Source organism: Sceloporus undulatus, chromosome 2 (genome assembly GCF_019175285.1).
Source record: "Sceloporus undulatus isolate JIND9_A2432 ecotype Alabama chromosome 2, SceUnd_v1.1, whole genome shotgun sequence".
NCBI classification, from domain to species: domain Eukaryota; kingdom Metazoa; phylum Chordata; class Lepidosauria; order Squamata; family Phrynosomatidae; genus Sceloporus; species Sceloporus undulatus.
Genome location: NC_056523.1, coordinates 290,635,666 through 290,660,234, shown reverse-complemented (window position 1 = coordinate 290,660,234; position 24,569 = coordinate 290,635,666). Strand labels below are relative to the sequence as shown.

Below are 24,569 nucleotides of genomic sequence, written 5' to 3'. Positions count from 1 at the left end.
AGAAGTTTTTTTCAGAATTGGGGAAATGAGAGCATGTTTTAAGTCCGAGGGGAAGGAGTCTGTAGAGAGAGAGAGAGATTGAAGATATGGAGAAGCGAGGGCAGAAAGGAGGGAGCTATAGAGATTAGAAGACGAGTCGGAATTGGATCAAGAGAACAAGTTGCAGGTTTGGAAGAGTTCAGAAGTGAAGAGAGTTCATCCAAAGAGGCAGGAGGAAACACAGAAAATTTGTTAAGCGAGGGTGATAGAAGATTATGAGCAGAAGAAGAATCGGGGGGGACTATCTCAGAGTGAATAGTGGAAATCTTAGAGATGAAATAATTAGCAAAGTCATTAGGAGAGAATGATGAAGAGACAGGAGGAGAGGGAGGTTTAATCAACGAGTTGAAGATGGAGAACAAACGCTGCGGGTGCCTCTCATTGGCGGAGATCAATGATTTGTAATAATTCTGTTTAGCCAATACTTCTTCTTTTATGTTTTTTAAAAAAATCACCTCTACTTCAAATTAGGTTTTGTCTGAAATAAATGGCAATGTTAAACAGGTGCATTTCTCTAGTTATACTTGCATCCCAGCACAAATAATATTCCTTTAAAATTACATTACTTACACCCTCCAACTCTGTGCGCACTCTGACATAACATCTCCTGTACCAGGTTCCAGTATCGCTTTCAATTTCTATAAGCTCATCAATCTGCTTGGGAGTTTTGATCCTGTTAACCTATGAAGAATACAGTAAAGCTATTTATGTTCTTCTCTCTTTGGAGAAATGAAGATATTTCACTGTTAAAAGAAGTGAGCATATTATCCAAAAAAAGTCAGACAAATGGTCTTCATGCAACACTTTCCCTGAAACAAAACACCTAACTCACCACACCATGCTGTTTGGTCCCATTTTTTTCTCAACATTATCACATGATGTCATGGTTCTCCTGGTGGTGTTGTGCTGTACAGTCATAAACAATTACTAAAGTTACTTACAATCATTGGGGATGTCATTTTATTCATGGTTAAAATAATCCATTAATGACCCCCTTTCAATAGACAGTTTTGAGTATGGATGTCTCATTCCATTCCATTGTGAGAATGGTCAATTAGTGGCTGCTGTGCAGGTGTGGTCTGGTTGTTCCCAAGGAAATCTTCTGCAGTGAAACCTTAGGCTATTTCTGGTGCTTGGGAGGGGAGGGGGGGCAAGATTTCCAAAGAGAATAGATGTGTTTTCTGTGTTTCTGCTGTCCTCTGTCTTTCCCAGCATTATTGTCTTTTCTAAAGGGTCATGCCTTCTCACTATGTGGTCAAAGTACAACAGCCTCAATTTTGTCATCTTGGCTTCCAGGGAGAGGTCAGGCTTGATGTGCTCTAGAACCCATTTGTTTGTCTCTTGGCCATCCACAGTATCATCAGCACTCTTCTTCAGCATCACATCTCAAATGAGTTAAATTTCCTTCTATCCACTTTCATCACAGTTCAGCTCTTACATTCATATATGGTAATGTGAAATGCAATGGCTTAGACCATTCTGACTTAAGTGTTCAGTTGTCTGTCTTTACAATTTAGGAATTTGTCTAATTTTTTCATAGCTACCCTTCTCATTCCTAATTTTCTTCTGATTTCTTGCCTTCAGTCTCTGTTCGGATCAATGTCTGATCCAAAGTATAGGAAACTTTTGACAATTTTTGCATTTTTCAGCTATTTTATGTTTTAAATTATAGTATAAACTGCTTTGGGTCCTCCACTGGGACAATATTTTTTAAAAAAATATTAATAATGTCAGTATTTTATTGATAGTATCTTTATATTTGTATTTTGTATTTATTTTATGGGATGTAATCCCACCTCAATTCACAGGGAGAGGCGGGAAATATAAATAATTTATTATTATTATTATTATTATTATTATTATTATTATTATTATTATTGAAGGAACAAATGAACGAATGGGTCCATGAGGGGGGGGGGGGGTTTCTTGTGTAAAGCATACTCACTGTGAAAACTTTTTCAGGCTGACCACGAGCTCGCATATTTGTATCATGAATCTGTTTGAGGATCATCCAAGCTTCATCATGTTTTCCAGCCTGCAGACAAGATATTTGATAAAATACTTACATACATTTAAACACAAAGTCAGAGGGCTAATGCCTTGTGACTGCACATTGCTGAGAATCCATACTACTATAATGTCTCTGATTTATTTACTTTCAAGTGATTACCTCCACAAATAAACTTGCTATTCAGAATTCAGTAGCCATCTCCTCTCAAGGCAGTCACAATATTATGGTATAGCAATAGACTGTTAGCCCCAAGTGGCCTCAAATCAGCCACTACTTCTCTGCCTAATCTACTTTTACAAGGATATTATGAAGATAAAGTGAGTAATCCTATGTACTACTGACCTGAAATGTCATAAACTTAATTATTATTACTTTTCACTTTGTTCACAGCTAGATTAATCCCACATTTTAGGACAAGGCAGGTCCTTTCCAGGCAGTTTACAAAATAAGAATCTGGCTCACATATACTACAATGAAAATAGTAAATAACTTATATTTTTCTTTATTTATTGTTCAAAGACATAGCTGTGTTAGTCTGGAAAATTAGTATATACAGGTATGCAAAATCAGTGTCAGTGTCAATGTCAAAATCAGTGTGGATGCAGCCTTTAACAGCTAGACAGGTCAAGTGTGTTGAATGATAAAGGAATTTTACCTCAAGCAAGAATCTTGGACTTTCTGGCATGAAAGTAAGTGCCACCACAGCAGAAACACAGGGGAGAGCACACATAATAACAAACACTCGCCAGCTATGAAACTGATATGCAGACCCCATGCTGAAACTCCATCCTGAATAAAAGGGATGGGGGGAATACACACAGAGACAGAGAAAGAAATAATGCCTTTAAAACATGATGTATTTGATGAATTTTATAATTTGATTGACTGATCTGATTTATATCTTGCTTTTCTGCTTTGGGACCCAAAGCAACTTACATGTTAAAAAGTTAAAATACATTATTTATTTATTTATTTATAAAGTGCTGTAAGTTAAAATAATATGACTAAAAATAATTGTAACATACAAATTAAAAAGCCACTTAGTCCACTTAAAACATTAATTTCGAACAGTTGGAAACACATTAAAACCTTTTACACATTAAGAACCAGTGCACCCATTGCATTAACCCAACCAGGTAAAAGCTGAAGACCAGTTTAAATTGTGTCTTTGTTGATGAAAAGACAGCTGAGATGGGGCCAACCAAGATCCTTTTGGAAGAGAGTTCCATAGCCTTGGAGCAGCCACCAAGCTCTCAGGCATCTTCAACAGAAGTATCTAAGATTTAATGTTTATGAGCACTGGGAAATACATTGAATTTCTTTTCTGACTTAAGAAATGCTACTTTTGAGAGAAGGGTTTTTCCCATGGGAGATCCTAGAACCAAACGCCAGCTGATACCAAGCACCAATTGCATAACAGAGTTGGAATTGTTAATTTTTTGGAGTACAAGTTCCAAAATCCCACAAATGGCATGGGAGCTGTAGCCCAAAAGTTACATTATCCTAATTCTGACCAATATATATAGCACAAATAAAAGATGAAGGAGAGAAAACTAAATACTATTTTAGAAGAATGAAATCTGGAAAGCTTATTTCTAAGAAAATATGAGGTATGTGGATATGTGAATGAGAGGGAGGGAAGGATTGCTTTTACTATAAGAGACTTGTTATATTAGTGTTTTATTAATGGGACTTATCCTTGTCATGGCCAGCCAAGAGCAGCTCGAGGAGGATGAGCCTCCTCCAGAGCAAGAGCTAATTGAGGCTACACCAGGTGCTACTCCTGCTCTGCCAGGTCCCAATTGTGATCCCCCAGCCCCAGAGGAGGAGGCCCAACCAGGTCCTAGTGCTAGTGAGATGCCTCCTGTGGTGCAACAGCCTAGTGGTGACTCTGGGGAGGAAGCTTGCCTGGATGTGCCTACTTACAAAGAGAGAAGGGCTGAGAGTGCTTGCAGGCGCAGATCCAGGAGGACTGCAGAGAGGCAATTAGCAAACCAGCTTCAGGTGGCACGGGGGAGAGTTTCCCTTACTTAAGCTGTAGAGAGGCCTCAACTCAGTGCCAGAGTTTATTGCATGATCCCTTGGTGTGATTGCTGTTGGCACTGGCTCCTTGTATCTTGACTCCTTGTTGCTTTGACCTCGGACTGGACCCTTGTTATCTTCTGGCTGCTTTGACCTTGGACTGCTTTGACTACTCTGACTCCTGGTATCCTGACTTCGGCTTGGCTTTCGGACTGCTCTGACTTCTGGTATCCTGACTTCGGCTTGGCTTCTCGGACTGCTCTCACGCTTACTCCTTGCAAGGTCTGTATTCTGCTTCCGCTTGCTGGGCTAAGCTATTCTTATTGGCGTGTGTCTGTGTGTGCTGGCCACAGTCCAGGACAATCCTAATGATACACCTCCAGTCAAAATACATCTTTGTTTACAGAAATCCCTACTTCTAAATCAATCCCTCCCTTTTTAACAAATAGAAGCAATGTGCAACAATGTTCTGTTAGTACTTCAAAGTACCATGGGAACAGTAGTTCCTATTTCATGTGCTACAAACATTGTCTTCTTCCCTCTCTTCCTTTTTTGGGTCTTTTTTTTACACCACATTCAACATGTCTAGCCTTGTACATGTATCTGTACTTAAAAGATTTCCATTCAGGGGATGCATTAATTATAGACTGTAATAGTATTTTTGTTGCATCCCCCCCCCCAGGATGGTCAACCATGATGGGCAAGGATCGAGGGGGCATGTTGTCTTCCTGATGCTACCAAGAATTTTGTCCACTTTATTGTTATTTACCAACTCAAATTGATCCAGTCTAACGTAGTCCACAGAGTCACTGGACACCCCATCTTTCTGTCTTGTTATAATGCCCGCATCCAGATTGGCCCTTATCTGAGAGATTTTATCCATGAAAAAGCTGTTAAAAGCATCACAGCAGGCCTTAGATGGTTGTAATAATAGGTTTAGGGTGGGAGGCAATTGAATTAGCTCTTTAACCACCCTAAACAGCTCTGCTGGACGAAACTCTGCAGACGCAATACATGCAGCACAGAACAAATTCTTTGCTGCATCTATTGCCACTCTGTAAGAAGCCAATAAGGTCTCAAGGAGTGTCTTGTCAGATAAGAGTCGATGCTTCCGCCAGCGGCACTCTAGTCGTTGCACAGTCTGCTTCATTTTTCCAAGATCTTCTGTGTACTATGGTTTTTTGTTAGAAGCCAGCCGGTAAGGACGCTCAGGAATGATGGTGTCTATGGCCTTGGTAAGATCATGATTCCAGGTATCAACTAAGGCTTCGACAGATGGGCCTTCGACAGACGAGCCTGTTTTTGAGGACGCCACTCCCGCCGGCGTCCCTCCCCTCTCCTGGTTCCAACAGCTGGGCGCTTCGTTGTTCCAGCGCTGGTGCTTGGTGGGTTTGGGGAAAGTCCGGCGAGCCAGCATCCATCCCCTCTCCTGGCTCCAACAGTCCAACTAGGACTTGGGAGTTGTAGTCCAAAAGTAACATTTCCATGATTCACAGTAAACAAACCTAAATATACTTAGCATCATCAGCAAAGTAGCTGTATCATGTGCCTCCATCCTCAGACCAAGCTCTGGGATCTGTTCTTTTATAACATAAGGCTTAGTATTACAGTATATTCAAGTATACAGTATATACAGTATTCTCTTTAGTTAATTTGTTAGCCACACTTACTTTATTATTATACTTGACATTAATTTGTAATCACTTTATTAAAAACAGGAGATTTCATACTTAATATGATCAGTGATCACAATAAAGATTGATTTTATTTTTTTTTCCAAATTCAATAACAATTTGTTGTAGATGGAGACTGAAAGCTGGCTAGGGACACTGAGGTCCAAAATACACTGCAGAAACAATCCAGTTTGAGACTGCTTTAACTGCTCTGGCTGAATACTAAGGAATGTTGGCAACTGTAGTTTTGTGAGATATTTAGCCTTCTCTGTCAGAGACCTCTGGTGCCCCAACAAACTGCAGTTCCCAGGATTCCCTAACACTGAGCCAGGGCAATTAAAGCAGTCTCAAACTGGATTATTTCTGCAGTGTGTTTTGGAAGTGAGTGTTCTATATTGATGACCATTTACTTTTTCAATCCATTTCAAAATTAATCATTTAATTTTTGATAAACACATATGTCATAGGCATTTTCAGAACTCATAATTAACTCAGATATTAATTACTACTCAATCAGAAATGCACAAACATTATGCTATTGTCATCTTAGTGTGAAAACGTCATATTAACTATAAAGAGAATCCATGCTAATTTAGACACAAAGAAAACTACCATTTAATTGTTTAAAACTTTCAGATAAATTCTCTCATAGATATTAGGGGTGGGCAATGACTGTGAAGAGGTCATTTTTTACCTACTCACCTCAGTGGGCCACACTACACCAAACCCAGATGTTGCATGAGGTCACTTCACTTTCATTTTAGCTTGTTTTGGGAGATGGGGATTGGAGAATGAAAATGGCTGTACTCTGTGGATGCTTTGGTCCCTTTGGGATGTTCTTTTTAAGGGGAGGTCAAAGGGCACCGAGTGCCACAAAAAGGGAGTTAGAAATGCATGCACCTGAGGGCCACACTTTCCCACGTTTGATACAATACTGTGCACTAGATTATTTTAATCTTTCTAACTATTTAAAAGGAAGATTTAAGACCAGCCAATATTTAACTTTTAATATCTTTTGTAAATCTGTCACACAGATACAGTATGAATGCATCAACAAGATACTAACTTTGCATTTTCTTACAAAGTTATGGTTCTACAGAGACATTGCTATGAAAAATTCTAAGACACTAACAGAGACATTTAAGGAACTTATCTCTGTTCTATGGTCTACATGGAGGACCAGCATAAAAATGCCTACTTAAGGCACTCAATTTCTAGATTTCCAGAGTCTATGGATTAGACAACACTGTCAGAGGAATTAGTAAAAGCAAAGTAGTTATGTTAGGATTATGTTTAAGTGATTTCCATTCCCACCTTGATCTACAGTAATTTAACACTCTTCCTCATATCCAGTTGCTTCTAAAACTGGAAGATGGTGTTATACCTGTCATGGATGCTGCAAAAAAGTGACTGCTGCTAGAAATGTCATCTCCTGTGGCACATTTCACCTTCTTCTCTTCACCATAATATGCAGCACTGGCATGTTATGAGTTTTGCTACTCATACAACACTTCAGGGGCAGCCACTGGCATGAAAACTCAAAACAGCATGAAGCCCTACAACATGTACCCACACCTAAACATTATGGGAAGAAGAGCAGAATACAGTGAATGAACACATCAGCAACTTCCCTCTACTGAATCCAATTGTTCCTACTCCGGTGTGAAAGTCACACTGCTCTTCCAGTAGGTACAGTTGGTCCTCTGAATCCATGGATTCCTTATCCATGGACTTAATCATCCACAGCTTGAAAATATTTCTTAAAATACTGTATATAAATTTCCAAATGCAAACTTTGATTGTGCCATTTTGTATAAGGGTGTTTTTTGTTTTACTATTCCGTTCAAGGGGTGGGGGAGGGTTGGGGTTTTGGGGGTTTCAATTGTATTTAAAAATTGTATGTGATTTTATCTTGATATTCCTGTAATCCGCTTTGATTCTTTTGAGAAAAAACAGAATAATAATAATAATAATTGTATTTAATGAGACGTGAGCACCATGGATTTTAGTATCCACAGGAAATCCTGCAACCAAACCCTAGCAGAAACCAAGGACCAACTGTATTCAAACATCCTGATGCTAAAGGTACAATACTTTCTAAAACTGACACAATTATTTCTATACACCATCACAAAATGCACCCAATTTTCCTTCTAGATAACAAAGGAATGAAGAAATAAAGCCATGGATTATTATTATTTTTATCATGTTTACCCACTTCATGAACATTTGATATTTCAGAAACACCCATTTGCTACTAGCAAGTGCAATAAAAAAGAAAGCAGCATAGACAAGAAAATAAATATTTAGAGGAAGGGTGGGAGAACTGAGTCCCTTCTCCAGGGCTGTTTTTGTGGCTCTAAAGCAGGGGTTGGCAACCCCCAACCTGCGGCCCGGATGCAGCCCGCGGAGGCAGCAGGACCGGCCCCAGCCCGGTTCTGCAGCAGCCGCCGCCTCCTCCTGGGCCGTGCGACCGCGCTGCCCTTCTCCTCCTCCACTGCGCGGAGAAGGAAGAGGAGGGCAGCGTGGCCTGGGGCAGAGGAGGCAAAGGGGAAGCCCCGCGCCGCCCTCTGCGCCTCCCCACACAGCCCCAAGCAGCCTTCCCTGCCTCCCCGCGCCGCCCACCTTCTCTGCTTCCTCCGCCCTGCCCCCAGGCCGCATGGTGCATGGAGGAGGGGGCAGAAGAAGAAGGAAGAGGAGGAGGGGGGAGGAGAAGAAGGAAGAGGAGGAGGAGGAGGAGGAGGAAGAGGGGGAGCAGAAGGAGGAGGAGGTGGTGAGTGGCCAGAGGCCTCAAAGTTTTTTTAAATTTTATTTTGTGTGCATTAAGTGCTAAGAAGTCTCCCTTGCTTTGACAATGATAGTGTGGTGGTGGTGGTGATGACGATGATATGAGTCAGCTTGAGAGGCATGCAGGCACTGTTTCAGAAGCCGAGAGAGCGTCGCCTTCCAAAGTATGTTTTGGGTACTTTTAATGCTAACAAGTCTCCCTTGTTTTGACAGGGATAGGGTGGTGGTGGTGATGATTATGATGATATGAGTCAGCTTGAGAGGCATGCAGGCACTGTTTCAGAAGCCGAGAGAGTGTCACCTTCCAAAGTGTGTTTTGGGTGCTTTTAATGCTAACAAGTCTCCCTTGTTTTGATAGTGATAGTGTGGTGGTGATGATGATGATATGAGTCAGCTTGAGAGGCATGCAGACACTGTTTCTTAAGCTGAGAGAGTGTCACCTTCCAAAGTGTGTTTTGGGTGCTTTTAATGCTAACAAGTCTCCCTTGCTTTGACAGTGATAGTGTGGTGATGATGATGATATGAGTCAGCTTCAGAGGCATGCACGCACTGTTTCTGAAACCAAGAGAATGTGACTTTCCAAAGTGCCTTTTCTGTGTGTTTTTGGTTCTTTAATGGTGATATTGATATCAGAAAGCCTCTGAGGCAAGGCCAATGTAAATTGCTGTGATTTTTACAAACTCATGCGCAGTGAAGAAAAAACAAAGTCCCTTGACCAAGTACACACTTCTGAGAAGTACACTTGGTGCAAGAACTGTGAAACCACCTTGACATAGCCATGTGAACCCATGTTCAGTGTGAGACCCAAAGAGTTTGGTTATGCAATAAGCCTCTGAAATATGAAGATTGCCATGTTAAGTAAAGCCATGTTCAATGCTGAAATGTGCTGTTTGGAATGGGGGGGGGGGGGTTGGCCAGAAAGGGAAGTACATTTCTGCCATCTTAGGAATAATGCCCAAATGTCCTCCATTTTGATCATGCCTAAGAAACATGCATTTATATTAACATTTTTAAAAAATTATCAATTTTTTTCGCATGTACTCCATTTTTAAAAAATGTGTCCTACATTTGAAAATGTTGTCCTATGTTACTTAATTATTTAATTATTTATCCCCCCCCCTCCGGTTGTCTGGGGGACACCAACTCAGCCCCCGGCTCAAAAAGGTTGCCTACCCCTGCTCTAAAGCCACCTCCTCAGCAGTCACAAAAATTGAATTAAAAGCATTTTTTTTAAAAATGCTCCAAAATACTCTCTGTGGGGTGTGGGAGGCATTTCCACTACATTTTGGAGCCCCCCCCCCCGAGCCACTTTAGGCCCATTTTAAAACTGGAGGTAAACCAGAAATGATTTTTGGTCACATTAAAAAAAAGGCATAAAGAAGCCTAAAAACATGGTAAAAATGGCCCCATGGCCCCTAGAGGGTGCAGAGAGGGGGCATTTGGGGGACAAAATGGTTTCTTTTGAGGTGCAGCAGGGCTCCTAAGCTCTCCTAGGGGGATATGCCCCCCTAGCCTCCCATATTTTACCACCCTTGATTTAGAGGGAAGGCAGGATATATTTTGTGAAGCAGAAAGTACTGAAGTTGTAATATACCAGCTTTCAAGTCTGTGAAAACAGTTTTGCTGTGTTCTGCAAGTGGTTTCTCTTGTAGCTATCAAACTATATTGTACAAAAAGCTACTGCAGGTGAAAGTGAGCCATGATCTTTGAATTCTGTGACTCCACAATCCAAAATAGCTATGTAAAAATCAGCCATTCCATTCTTCCAGGTAAATGTACCCACCACTCCCAAAGTCAGGGGGCCCTTAAAGAATTTATTGCAATCAAATGTTTCCTTCTTTCAAATGCAATATAGCTTTTAATTCACTTTCACATGTTCAGCAGCATAATTATACACAGTTACACACACACACACACACACACACACACACACACACACACATATATATATATATATATATATATAGAGAGAGAGAGATCCTCCTGCCTTGGTGCTATTCAGTTTTGTTAGGACTGTTCCAGTACCTGCTTATGTACTGAGATAGCAAAGTAGTGTACAGTATTTAAAAACCAAACAAAAAACCACTCCGTTATTTGGTTGTTGTTATTGTGTGGAAAACTCCCATCTACTCTCACACACCTATAGTTTTTAACCAAACTTATACCATAATAAATTTATTTATCTTATAAAGACCCACAGGATTCTTTCATAAAATTTCCTGCAACAAATGAACATGGCAACTCTTTTAACAATTATCATTTTAGAATTGATTCTAAAAATGTATCTTGAATAGATTCCTCTGAAGATAAACTGTGGTGTCAGCGCTAGGCCTGTTCTTGGCTTCTATCCAATTTGCATCTGCCATCTCTTCTTTGCTACACAACAGGAAGATATATGTGTTCTTTGTCTGATTCATTCAGATGGCAATGCCGTGCTGCAGAGTTAAACTTCATCCTTGCTCTCTGCAAATGCTGAATTCTAAAGTCATTAATCTTAAAAACAGCAGCAAGTTCCAAGGGCCGACAGGTTGTTAAAACAAAAGGCCCAAGTGCATCTTGGGAGCAGTTTTCTGGAGCTGCGGCATAAAATAAAACCTACAATAACTGCATTTTTCAGCGGCTGCAGCTGCTTCACATTGAATATCACCTTCTCACTCTACTGATTACAAGAAATGACCAAATGAATCACCCAGCCTACAGTGACAGGTTACAGAATGACATTAGCGTAGGACAAATCAATGGTAAAATATACAAAGATTCTAATTTACATATAATCATGTAATATCACTCTGTAGTCAGTGCAAGTTGCTTTTGCCCCCCTACTCCAAGATGTGGTCTTCATTTTCAGTATATCATTAAAACTAAAAATTAAGAAAGAATAAAACCACTCCAAACTAATATTCTGGCAGCAAAGGAATGGCAGTTACAATGATTAAGCAAATTTAAACACACTAAGACGTTCAGTCAAGATGGGTCATTTGTAAAGTCTAAGTCAAAGGCAGCTCAGTTAATATTTACAGTGTTTTTAAAAACAGGAACCTGGGGAACCCCCATATGTTTCCAGAAAGCCTACCAAACACATGCTAAGGCTAGTAGAAGACAAAACCTGTTCATCTGTAGTAGGAATTGGTTGGGTGTTTGTGAGTATTTCTTGCCGTACCTTCAATGACAATGTTCTCTTTCAGATGCAAGGCTAAGTTCCTTATCACAACACACTATTATACTGTCATAGCAGTGCCTTGGTCCTGCTTTTGTCTCAGCTTTATCACACAACCATGATTTTGCCATTTTTTAAATAAGGGACTCCATTTTACTATGCCATTGTGTATAATGGGACATGAGCAACCATAGATTTTGATATCCACCATGAGGTCCTGGAACCCAACCTTCGTGGCTACCAACAGCCCACTGTAAATAGTTTGCTGTTATACTGCAGTAACACGGCAATCCTGACATGTTAACCACCAAGAGTTACTATTCAAATGTCTTTACTGCACAGGGGTTTCTCTACTGCTCTTCTATGGTACCACACACCAATGTTACCACTACATTGCTACTTAAAAAAATAATTTAATTTCTTTAGGATAATAGTGCAATAGTGCTATGATGTCATGCTGCAATAGCATTATTATGGTTTAATGAGTACAAATGAAGTGGTTTCGGGGCAGAACAATGTGAAACAATTGATTAGTATGATAAGCACTTTTGTTTTTCACAGAAAAAAGGCATCAAAAATGGCAGTGCAGGGTGTGATCTCTTTCTCTTTCTATGCCCCCTCTTGAATGAGAAATTTGGGTAGTGATAGATGCATCATAGTGATGATGTAATAGCATTAAGAAAACCAACAACAAAGCACAAAGCAAGGAAAATGAGATGATGATGATAATTGCGTTAGTGCAGATGAAAAAAACCTGTGCAAATGGTGCTATTGGTGCAAATGGGGCAAGGCAGTGATCCCCATATCAGCAATCAGCTATTAGCATGAATGAAGCTGAAGCAGTTTTCAAATGGTATAATGCAACATAGTGTGGTGTGATAAGGATCTAAGTCTACCCTGCCTGCTCAGTCTTGTAAATGTATTTAATGCTGACCAGCTGAAAATGTTCATTGATAACTGTACCACCATAGACTTGAACTTTTTATCTTATCTGTAATCTGTTGTTAATGATTTATCATTCATTCCGTAGATTTTCTAATCCATTTTGAAAGTTCATACCATGGAATAAATAATAAAAATATTTAGTATTAATCAATCAATCTTCCGGAATTGCTTATTTTAATTAGTCCTTTATCTACCCAGGCTTGCTTTAGGGCAGCTGATATAAAGTAATTTATCCTTAGATCACCTAGATTTCCTTATAGCATCCCATTCTTAATGATGGCTGCAGATTAAAGAGATTATTAAACACAACAGGAAAAGGATTACAAAAGCAGCATGGTATTAGGATTTCTTTTTGGGTTTTTTTTTTAAAAGGAGGTTAATGGAAAAGCCTCTGGGTGGCACCCTTTCAGCATTCAGATGCAAATGATCAGTACTGATTGTAACTTTTAAGTGAAATATTATAGAGTGAATAGAAGGTCAGCCGCTTTTTTGTCCCTACTAGATTTTGTTCAATTTTTGCAAATCATATCAAATTAAATTGAAATCAGTTTTAAACGAGGATCCTTTCACAAAAAATAACTACAGCACTATGATTTCACTTTAAGAGGCCTGGTGGCACAGTGGGTGAATGCTTGTACTGCAGCTACTCCCAATGCTATGAATTCAATACCAGCCAGGAGCTCAGGGTCGACCCAGCCTTGCATCCTTCTAAGGTCGCTAAAATGAGTACCCAGCCTGTTGGGGGCAATTAGCTTATACATTGTAAACCGTTTGGGAATGCTTAAGTGCACTGGTAAGTGGTATAGAAATGTACTTGCTATTGCTATTGCTTTGTCATAGAAGCATCCTATGGAATTTTGGGACTGATAGTTGGTGATGTACTAGAGCCCCCTCAATAAAAATGCTAAATATTCTGTCCTAAAATACAAATTCCATGTAGTTGTGAAGGAACTACAACATTGTAATTGTCTAGTGTGAAATCTTCTACAATGAAAATCCTATGAGACAATCCAAAATGAATCTAAAAAGAGCCAGAAGATGATGCTTCCAGGCTGGAAGGCACTAAAAAATCTACTGGTGTACAGCAAAGGAAAATGATTGAGTACTGCTATGGCTAATGACACAACTGTCATGACAAAACTTTGGACTCAAAACTTTGGAGTCAAGCCAAAGACTGTTCAGTTGTTGGTGTGCTCTGAGGTGAAAGAAAAATCTGAAGCTGGACAGCACATATTATAGGAACATGGATGGTGAAAAGCATGAATCAAGGGAAACTAAATTTTGGGATGAAGCAGATGAACAAAATGGAGTGATCTGTGACTGAATGCTCGGGCAACAATTGCTCCAGGACCGCGGTGACCAGATGGTCTGCTCCTGAAGTGGGATGCCACTAGTGGTCTCAATCCATTGCCAGCAGGAGCAGGTTTTTTCCGCTGCTTTTCCAGCCAGCTTCAGGCTCACCTTAAGTAGCCTTGGCACAGCTTACATTCACTTTGGGGGCATGCATCATCTAAACGCCACACCCTCAAAGCAGACGGAAGCCGCTTTATTTGGCTCATTTGTTTCGGCCACAGTGAAACAAGAAATGGAACATATAAACTGCAGTACTTGGGATGGGAGAGCTAAAGTGGACATGAATTGGACATCTGAGTCAGATAATTACAGTGTTTTACTCAGGAAATGAAAATCTAAGACGAAATAAGGTGGTCTTAATAGTAAGGAGAGATGTAGCAAAAGTAGTCAAAGGATATAATTATAATAATTATTATTATTATTATTATTTATTTATTTCTAGCCCGCCCAATCACGAAGAATCCGGGTGGGTTACAACAATAAAATACATCAAGTTACAATAAAGTTAAAAAATCAAACCCTAGACCTACCCCCCATTCCCAGTACTAAAACAGAATTAAACAGTAATAATATAAAAACATTAAAACATTAAAAAACACTAAAGGCATTAAAAACATTAAACAAAAATAGGCAGAAAGATAAGCGGGGAAGAGTAGACAGATGAGGGGGCAAATATCTCTATATCTGGGGAGGGTAACTAACTTGGAAAGTCTAACGGAACATTATCAGTAAGACTTCAAGGAATCAATATACTGTAAGCAGAATCCAAATTTATGCTCCAACTACAGAGACTGATGAAGAAATTTAAAGATTCTGTGCTGGAGTCCATGAAGAAACAGGACTTTTTGTTAATCATAGACAATTTGAATGCAAAAGTAGGAAACAGCAGAATCAAAGGAAAATTTGATTTGTAGGAAATTTGACTTAGGATCAAGAAATGAAGCAGAATGACTGATTGACTTTCGCAAGGCCAATGATTTGTTCACTGCAAACATATTTTTCAAATAACCGAGGGCATAACTATATAGATGGACATTACCTGATGGCCAATACACAAATCAAAAAGACTTTATAATCAGAAGCAGAAGACGAAGAAAATCCATTCTCTCTGCAAAAACAAGACCAGTAGCAGATTGTGGCACAGACCATGAACTGCTTAAAGAACAGTAAAGCTACAGAAGAACACAAAACTAATAATTGTGCCAAAACACAACCCTAAACAACATCCTTGTAGATTTCAAAGTAATGTAAAAAAAATATTTGCACTCTTAAGCACAATTGACTGGGAGTCAGAACTCTGGCCTGAAGCCAGGGGCATTGTCAGGAAGGATTGCAAAAAGACATTATTGGCAGCCAAAAAGAAGTAGATGTCTCAAAAGATGATAGATGAAACATTTTCAAGTAGTTAAACACAGAAAAGAAGCAAAATTAAAAGATGACAGAAACAAGGGCCATTCAGTCCAATCCCCCTGCCATGCAGGAACACATAATCAAAGCACCCCCGAAAGATGGCCATTCAGCCTCTGTTTAAATATCTCCAAAGAAGAAGACTTCACCATACGCCAAGGGGGTATGTTCCACTGTTGAACAGCTCTTACTGTCAGGATATTCTTCCTAATGTTGAGTTGGAATCTCTTTTCCTGCAGTTTGCATCCATTGCTCTGGGTCCTAGTCGCTGGAGCAAGCCTGCTCCATCCTCAACATGAAATCCCTTCAAATATTTAAACAGGTCAATCATATCACCTCTTATCCTTTTCTTCTCCAGGCTAAATATCCCCAGCTCTGTAAGTCGCTCCTCATAGGGCATGGTTTCCAGACCTTTCACCATTTTGGTCACCCTTCTCTAGACATGCTCCAGCTTGTCAATATCCTTTTTGAATTGTGGTACCCAGAACTGAACACAGTATTCCAGGTGAGGCCTGACCAAAGCAGAATAGTCAGAACCATAAATGCAACTACTAAGTAGTTCAGCAACTTTTGTGAGGGGACAATATAATACTATAATACTATAATAATCAATGCAGAGAAATGGAAGATGACTAAAAAAAAAAAGAACAAGAGACTGCTTCCACAAGATCCAAGTAAACCAAGAGTAGGGATGTTATATAACCATCAGGGGAATATGTTACATGATCAAGAAGAAATAAAAAGACAATATTGTTTCAAATACACTGAAGAAGTAATAAAAGAGATGAAAGACAGTAGACTCATTCAAGGAAGGATCACTTGAAGATCAACCTACAATTTTAGACAATGAAGTGAAAGACACAATCAGAGCACTTGGGAGAGAGGAAGAGACACTAGGGATCATATTGCAAACATGCTTTGGATAATGGAGTACACCAAAGAATTTCAGAAGAAAAGCAGCCTGTGTTTCATAGATTATAACCAAGTCTTTGACTGTGTAGATCATGAAAAACTATGGATCACTCTTAAAAGAAATGGGCATGCCACAACATTTGATTGTCCTGATGTGCAATTTGTAATCAAGACAAGAGGCTACCATCAGGACAGAATACAGAGAAATGGAATGGTTTCCCATTGGAAAGGGGTCAGGCAAGGATGCATTTTACCACCCTATCTGTTTAACTTGTACTCTGACATATCATATGTAAAGCAAAATTAAACTTGAAGGAAGGAGGCATAAAAATTGGATGAAGGAACACTAGTGGCTTAAGATATGCAGATTACACCATAGAACTAGCAGAAAATAGCAGACTTGGAATGATTATTGAAGAAAGTCAAGGAAGAAAGTGTAAAGGCACACTTATAGTCAAACATTAACAAATTAAAAATAATGACCACATATGATTTACATAACTTCACAAAGTAGTCAATGAAGATATTGAAATCAATATTTACCATATTTTGACTCAGTCATAAATCAGTATGGGGACTGAAGTCAAAAAATCACAAGACTAGGACTTGGAAAGGCAGCAGTGAAGAAACTAGACAATATCCTAAAGTGTAAAGATATATCATCAAATACTAAAGTTAGGATTCTCCATGCCATTGTATTTCCTATTTCTATGTATGGCTGTGAAAGCTGGACAGTGAAGAAAGCTGATAGAAACAAAAATCAACTCATTTGAAATGTGATGCTGTAGAAAGTTCTACAGATACTGTGGATTTCTAGAAAGACAAATAACTGGTCCTAGAGCAAATGAAGCCTGAATTCCTCCTAAATGCTAAGATGACTAAACTGAGATTTGTTGTATTTTAGCCATATTATGAGAAGATATGATTCATTAGAAAAGACAAAAACATGTGGTAAGGTAGAAGGCAGTAAGAAAAGAAAAACCTCAAACAGATGGACTCAGTCAAGGAAACATGACCCTGAGTGTGTGGGATCTGAGCAGGGCTACTGATGATAGGTGATCTGGAAGTCTCTAATTCATAAGGTTGCCATATGTTAAAGTTGACTTGACGATAGTCAACAGCAAAGTATCAAATAGCCCTAAGTAAGTAAAGAACAACTAGTGCAATACTCTGTAACTAGTGGCCAGTTATGACACCATCTAGAAAATATATTTTGTTTTTCTTAAACAAATTTTGCAGCAGATTCTTCTTTGCCATGGGGGCCTGTAGGAACATGATGCTGAAATTCACAGGACAAAATGGTTGAGGTGTGGACAAAAATTTGCAGCATTCCACAGTAGTGGAGACACTGGTATCCTCTGTGACATGAAATGTCTCTTTCAGTGAATCTACAACATTGCATTCACTGCATTTTCACAGAATCTAATAGTACCGTATTGGAACTGTTGATGAACGGGAATGGCATCCTGAATGTGAGAACAGTTTTAGAAGGCTACTTACCAACTGTTTCACCACCCTCCCCTGAGTATGGCATGCCCAGCTCTCTTCCTGGATCCAATGTCCCTTTGTTTTGGGCCAGCCAAAACTGATCAATCTAGCACAAAACCAGGTGTTTGTTATGGCATTGTTTTCAGCAGCTCTGCTTCTATCAATTAAGTGTAAGCAAGATGCTCCCACACATTAAAAAATTAATTTAAATCATGAAGAACAAAGCATGCAGCTCCCCATGTGCCTTCCTCCTATTTTTAATGGAACTGACATCCAATCACATTTTTTTCTTGGGTTTTTTTTTTTTTTGGCTTAGAGGGGAAGTGATGCATACCATACTATGTAACAAGTTTCAGCTTTCAGAATTTCTATAACTTTAAAGTTAGTTCAGCTACAAGACCAAACTATTACTAAATGTGTCAACAGGAATCATAGCTGATCCTTCCCTCAATAGCAGTTGCAGCATTTTTCAATTTGCACTGGGACCACAACACGAGGAGGAGGGAGAGGAGAACTTTATTTTCCCCTACACAAATCCTGGTAAGTCACACTCACAATTAGCTGGGGGGGGGAGCACTCTTTCCTCAGAAAACTACAGTTGGCCCTCTACATTTGCAGCTTTGCCTTTTGCAGATTTGATTATTTGCAGTTTTGATATGTTCTAAGAATCTCTAGGTCTTCCAGGGCAACTTGCCAGAATGTGACCATAGAGTTGTGCTGGAAAACCTAAAAGTTCCTAGAGAAAACAATTCTCTAGGCATTTTCAGGTCCTCCAGCATGTTTCTATTATCAACATCTGCCAGATATTGACTATAGAGTTGCACTGGAGGACCTGAATATTTCTAGAGTGATATTCTCTCAAGTAAAAGGAATAGTGTTGTTGTTTTTTAATTTCGGGGTATTCCACATTCACAAGGGTCCTAACCCCAGTGAATGTGGAGGGACCAGTGTATTTAGAAGCCTCTGCTACTATTAAAAACTAAGCATTGGAGCAATTTTTAATATAAATAGGAGAAGATGGAGCTTCCTAGACTCAAGCTAGATACACCTCAATCACCTCAATTAAAGTAGATACACCTCAGTATTCAGAGGTATGAGCAAAATGGCTTGAAGACCAAGTATATTCATTCTCATGGAAATCAAGGATTTTTCAATAGAAAGGTAAGACAGAAAATTGGTTTCCCCTTCACAAGATGTATGAATCCTAAAAGGTTTCTTCCCAGATTATGAATTATCACTAGTCATTTATATTCTGAAATTCTACATCTGTTGTTCAAAAACCAAAGAAGAGCAAAAGGGATGCTTGTAGGTATTTGAACCCACATCTCCCAGTTCAGTTGTCATACCCCATCCACAACACTGCTGCTGCTCTAGAATGTCATTTCTTGTGTTGTACATAGATATATTGACCAGACATACCTTATACATACCTGCATAAAAGAAAACTATATTATGATTTTAGTCTCAGGAGAATGTTCATGTCTTACATGAATAGCACTTTACTAACCATCTTGTGAAACTAATTAGCTCTGATCTTTTTAAAAAAAAATCTTGGGTGGCATCCAGTGTCATAAATGTGTTCCTCTATTCATGAAACATGATTTCTTCCCTCTCCTTCTATAATTTATATACCGCCCTGTGGCGAACCAATCTGGGCGGTTTACAACATTAAAATAACATACAGCATAAAAACAATATATTTCCCTCCCCCCTTAAAAAGTTATTAAACTGGATATCTAAATTAAAACCACAATAACTAGTTAGAACAACAATAAATTAAACAAAATAATACCAACCGATAAACCACTGCAACTTTAGTTCTAAAGAAAAGAAAAAGGGGGCTTTGGAGACATTACTGAGGAGTGGGGAGATCCTGAGATCCTAAGGCCGGGATATTTCAGTCTGGGAAGGCCTGCCTGAAGAGATCCGTCTTGACAGCCTTTTTTGAAGCTGTCCAAAGATGTTAATTGACGGATCTCGTCCGGCAGGTCGTTCCAGAGCCTGGGGGCGACAGCAGAAAAAGCCCTCTGGGAGGTTGCCACAAGCCTCGATTTTTGAGGCTGCAACAAGTTCCTCCCAGAGGACCGGAGAGCGCGGGGAGGATTGTATGGGAAGAGGTGGTCTATGAGATAGCTTGGACCCAAGCCATTTAGGGCTTTAAAGGTAATAACCAACATCTTGTACTTGCAGAGATACCCCTAATCTACTCTAGAAGATCCCACACTCTGCAGCAATGTTACTCAAAGTGGTGGTTAGCAGAATGGTTGTAGATCCCATAGCTACTGGTGTGCTGGTTCATGCCAGGTTTCTAGAAAACTATACAAATACTATAATAATATGGCACAAAGAGGAATTGATCTCTGGCATGTTGGGGGGAAATGTACAGTCCATCACATCAAGTAAACTGAGCAGCACTTTACTGGAACAGACTAAGAGGCATGCATTTTACCCCATGTTCTATCAGTAGCATCCACGCAGCTGACAGATGGGCACAACTGGAAACAAACTCTTTTTAGCAGCTATAATATACAACATTATAGCATAACCTGTTTTTCCATCTGAACTCATTTTCCATTTAAATTCATTTTATTATATTTTATATTTATGCTGTCCTAAAAGAAGAGGAAGGGAGTAATTTATCATTCTACAAAATTGGCCAAATTGGGTATTTGGGTACAGCTTGTAAACATCTTAGTTGTTGTTAGCTGCCCTTCAGTTGACCCTGACTCACGGCGACCCTGTGGATGAGGCATCTCCAACACCCCCTCTCCTCCACTGCTCTGCTCAGTTCCTGCAGATTCAGACCTGTGGTCTCCCTAATTGAGTCTAGCTGTCTAATGTGGGGCCTTTCTCTCTTTCTATTACCTTCTACCTTTCCAAGCATCACTGTTTTTTCTAATGAACCATGCTTTCACATGATGTGGCCAAAAGACAACAGCCTCTGTTTCTTTAAATCTCCCAAGATTATCAAAGATTTCATGCTTGATCTGTTCAAGGACCCTTCTTGGCTGTCTACCATATCCTTAGCTCTTTTCCAGGACCACATCTCAAATAAATTTTATTTCTTCTTATCAACTTTTTTCATTGTCCAGCTCTTGCATCTGTACATGGTGATGGGGAACACAATAACTTGGACAATCCTAACTTTACATCTTAAGTCCATTATAACGCCTGGAAATGCAGGATGCACTGTGTTTAAGGCAATGTTTTATCCTCTGTAAGGAAAAGGGCCATATAATATTTTGTTGCTGTTAACCACTCTCAAATTGATCTCGATCCTTAGCAACCATGTGGATGAGATATCTCCAAGACTTCCTGTCCTCCACTACTTTGCTTAGTTCTTGTAAACGTTTTCCACATACAGCGAGTCCTTGGTATACACGGGTTTAGTTCTGAGCCCTGTGGATACCAAAATCCATGGATGTTCAAGTCCCATTACATACAATGGCATAGTAAAATGATGTCTCTTACATAAAATGCAAGGTTTGCTTTTTGGAATTTATATATTTTTGGAATATTTTCAAGCCGTGAATAATTAAATCCATGGAAAAAGAATCAATGGATATGGATGGCAGACTGTATCAGGTATAGACCTACACAGTGCCAGATACAATTCAGTAGAAAACAGGAGAGAGCACTCTATATCACTGCTGCCAAGGTTTCTGAGCCAAGAAAACAGGAGTTCCTGACAGTGATAAGATTCCTGAAGTTTTTTTTAAAAAAGCACATAAAAATGGAACAGGTATCCCTGATGTACTAAGATTCCTGAGATTTTTAAAACAACGGAAGTGAGAAAACAGAAGGTTCCACAGACTTTCACTAGGTATTGAGCACCGTATTTTGTTCTTATTGAACTTACTAGGTTGTTTTCAAAAGCAGCCAATATATGACATGCTATGGTAATCTAAATAGGATTCACTGAAAATAAGCTACAAATAGGGATGGAAACAGAATGTCAGCCTAAGCGGGTAAATGGTGCTCCATGTCACAGAGGACACTGTGTCTCAAGTTACAAAGATGACTCTTCAATACAACCTTGATCCTTTAAAGGGAGTGCAGCCCTTTCCCAAATAAGGTGAACACCATTCACCCAGGCAAACAACCCACTGAAAGTACCTCTCTCTTAAGTTTATTGACCCTCATCCAGGGCATTTATTGCTGATTAAGCAATTTCACTGCTTCATCTGATTGCTCTGAAAAGCAGGGTGTGTAATCACATGTCACTGCACTCCCAGTTTCAGTTGCTTACTAAACCATTTCATGTACATATTACATAGTATAGGGGATACTTGGAACACTGTTAAACTGAAGTATAAATGTCATGAGGTCAAACAAAAATGTTTGGCTCCTTCTGGAAATGGTCACTCATAAATGAGCAGAGCCACAATGTAACTATATTGTCCATATCAGCTCCCCAGAAGGATATCATGGTTCATGTTATCAAAAGGTCTCAGACAAGTGGAGCTGCATTCCCTTGTCCCTTTCCTATAAAAAAATTACTCCATAGGATGGTCAAGGCAGTTTAGTGCCCAAACTGAAAAGGACCTAGGAAATCCAGTTCATTCAAGATCTAATTAACCACTATAAACTTGGGCACACTATCCATTTAGGGAATACTTGTCCATGTTATGGTTAGATCCTCCACATAGAACAACAGCACCCCAAAATGGTTACACTACCACTTTCTTTACAGGGATAAGAATCTCACCCTCATAAGGAAGAATTTATAATACTCTGAATCCAGTCAGTCATCCCTTTCTTGTAATAAGCTGCTCAGGGATAAGAGCTGAGCAAAAAGTGGGCTGGGCTTTATAAAACATTTGTCTACATCCTTACAGCCCATTTTTTAAAATCTGAAAACCATATGCACGACCCAACACTTCCAGCCAGATAGTATCCTGACCTGAACAGTTCCTCAAATTGAATTGTGTGAACTGTAGGCTGTAAATTGTGATGGGGACAAGTGATTCTGTCTTTGAAGTACCTTGTAAACATGTCACGGCAGTCTACTGAAGGTTCAAACATCCTAACTGGGCCATAACACATGTCCCAAATCACTGGAAAAGCTCCATCAAGGACACCAAACAGTGTAAAAGAAATGAATACTGTAATTATCTTTCACCACTACATAACATAATTAGTTCTTATTCATATTGAATAGATTCAAATTTAGCTTTTCTTTACTTGTATTCCAGTTATTCCTGTATCCTAGTTTTCGACAACAAATCCCAGAGAGTTTTATATTATTTATTTTGTAATGCCATCTATAGATATGGGTCTTTACAAAAGAACAAGAGAATAGTTCCCCACACAAAGGGGTTTGCATTCTAAACCTCAGATACAAGTGAAACAAAAGATGAAGTAAACAGAAATAAGTAGAGGGCGGAACATGCAGTTACTATAGTTACATATGCTTCCACCTACCTTCTTCTCTAGTTTCTCTGAAGTGATGTCCTCTAGATGTGTTGGGCATCAACCTCATTACTACAACCAGCACTGGCCATGATGGCTGAAGAATGATCGGACCTGTACCCCAGTATATCCAGAGGATGCCACATTGAGAAAAACTGTTTTAGACTTCACAAGAGCTCTTCAAGTCAGTGAGTTTAAAAATAATTAAAAGCAAAGATTAGGAGCCACTGTATCACAGGCTAGTTTTGGAAAACAATTGGGCATCAGTTATAAAATCTTAACATTGAACTTCCAATAACAAATAGTTCAAGGCTGATCAGAGGCAACATGAACTTGGAAAGGTAAGACTCTAATTATACAACAGAAAGCCTCAACAGGCCACTGTGGGTTAATGCTCAGTTGATACCATTGAAAATCTCATTACAAGGCCTGCAGCATGTAATTGAGCTGACTATATGGCTCAGTGAGTCAGCAGCCCCAAAGATTTATATACCCACAGCATAGCTGTAGAGTCCTTGATTGTGTCTCACTCAGTGCTGTTCTTCACTTAGAGCATTTTAAAATGCATACAAACAGAAGTGTATGAATAAGTAACAAATGAAGACTCCAACTGTATACCCTATTTATGCACTTCTTTCCCACCACAAACATAGCATAGATCCCTAGAGCAATATATAACAATTAAGAAAAGACTGCAACTGAACAGACACTCTTTGTTTTTAAAAAGCTGTTTTATATTTCCATAACATTTATTTGGCTATTTATTTATTTGTTTTAACTTAATATACTTGTATCTACGTATGTTCTCAGAAATTATACCTTTCCAGTCTGCTGATCTTCATCATTACCTCATGACATGATTTAAAAAAAAAAAAAACAGCACCTCCAAGTTAATTCTTATGGATATCCAAAACTAACCATTTTTCCCTTCAGTAACTTTGTGGTAATTTCATACGGTCCAATAAGTGGATTTATGTAGTTCAGGACAAAGCAGCGTGGGCAATGTTCCAACAACAATTAAAAGGAGATGAATCCTGTTTCAATGATAGCAAGTATTAATATCTTGATAAAAACAAACACATTCCCATTAACTCTCAACAACAAGGAGTAATGGGGGTAAGCGAGTCTTGTCTTGCATCCAAAGGTCTGCTGGAAGAACTTTATCCTCACTTGGCATTAGTGCTCACAATTTTAGTGCCGCAAATGAGTTGCAAGAGAGCAAATAATTTTTCTGTTTGTTTGGTTTATATACAGTGTTTCTCCTCCAAACTGCAATTCAAATGCTTAAAGTCAACATGTTGAAACCCAATGCTCAAGGTAAGTACTGTAAAGATATCTGCTTTTCCCCTACTGCCCAGTCCAA

The 24,569-nt window shown here is 39.2% G+C and overlaps 1 protein-coding gene across 2 annotated transcripts in view; it reads right to left on the bottom strand.

Moving 5' to 3' along the window:
• Window positions 1-24,569, bottom strand: part of SV2C (synaptic vesicle glycoprotein 2C) — a 134,497-nt gene that overhangs the window by 31,021 nt on the left and 78,907 nt on the right. For both annotated transcript variants that reach the window (XM_042454228.1, XM_042454227.1), the window contains 3 exons: window positions 2,706-2,839; window positions 1,985-2,074; window positions 610-720 (listed from right to left, as the gene is read on the bottom strand). In XM_042454228.1, the coding sequence (XP_042310162.1) occupies window positions 610-720; window positions 1,985-2,074; window positions 2,706-2,839 (335 nt within the window). The remainder of the gene's footprint in view (window positions 1-609; window positions 721-1,984; window positions 2,075-2,705; window positions 2,840-24,569) is intronic.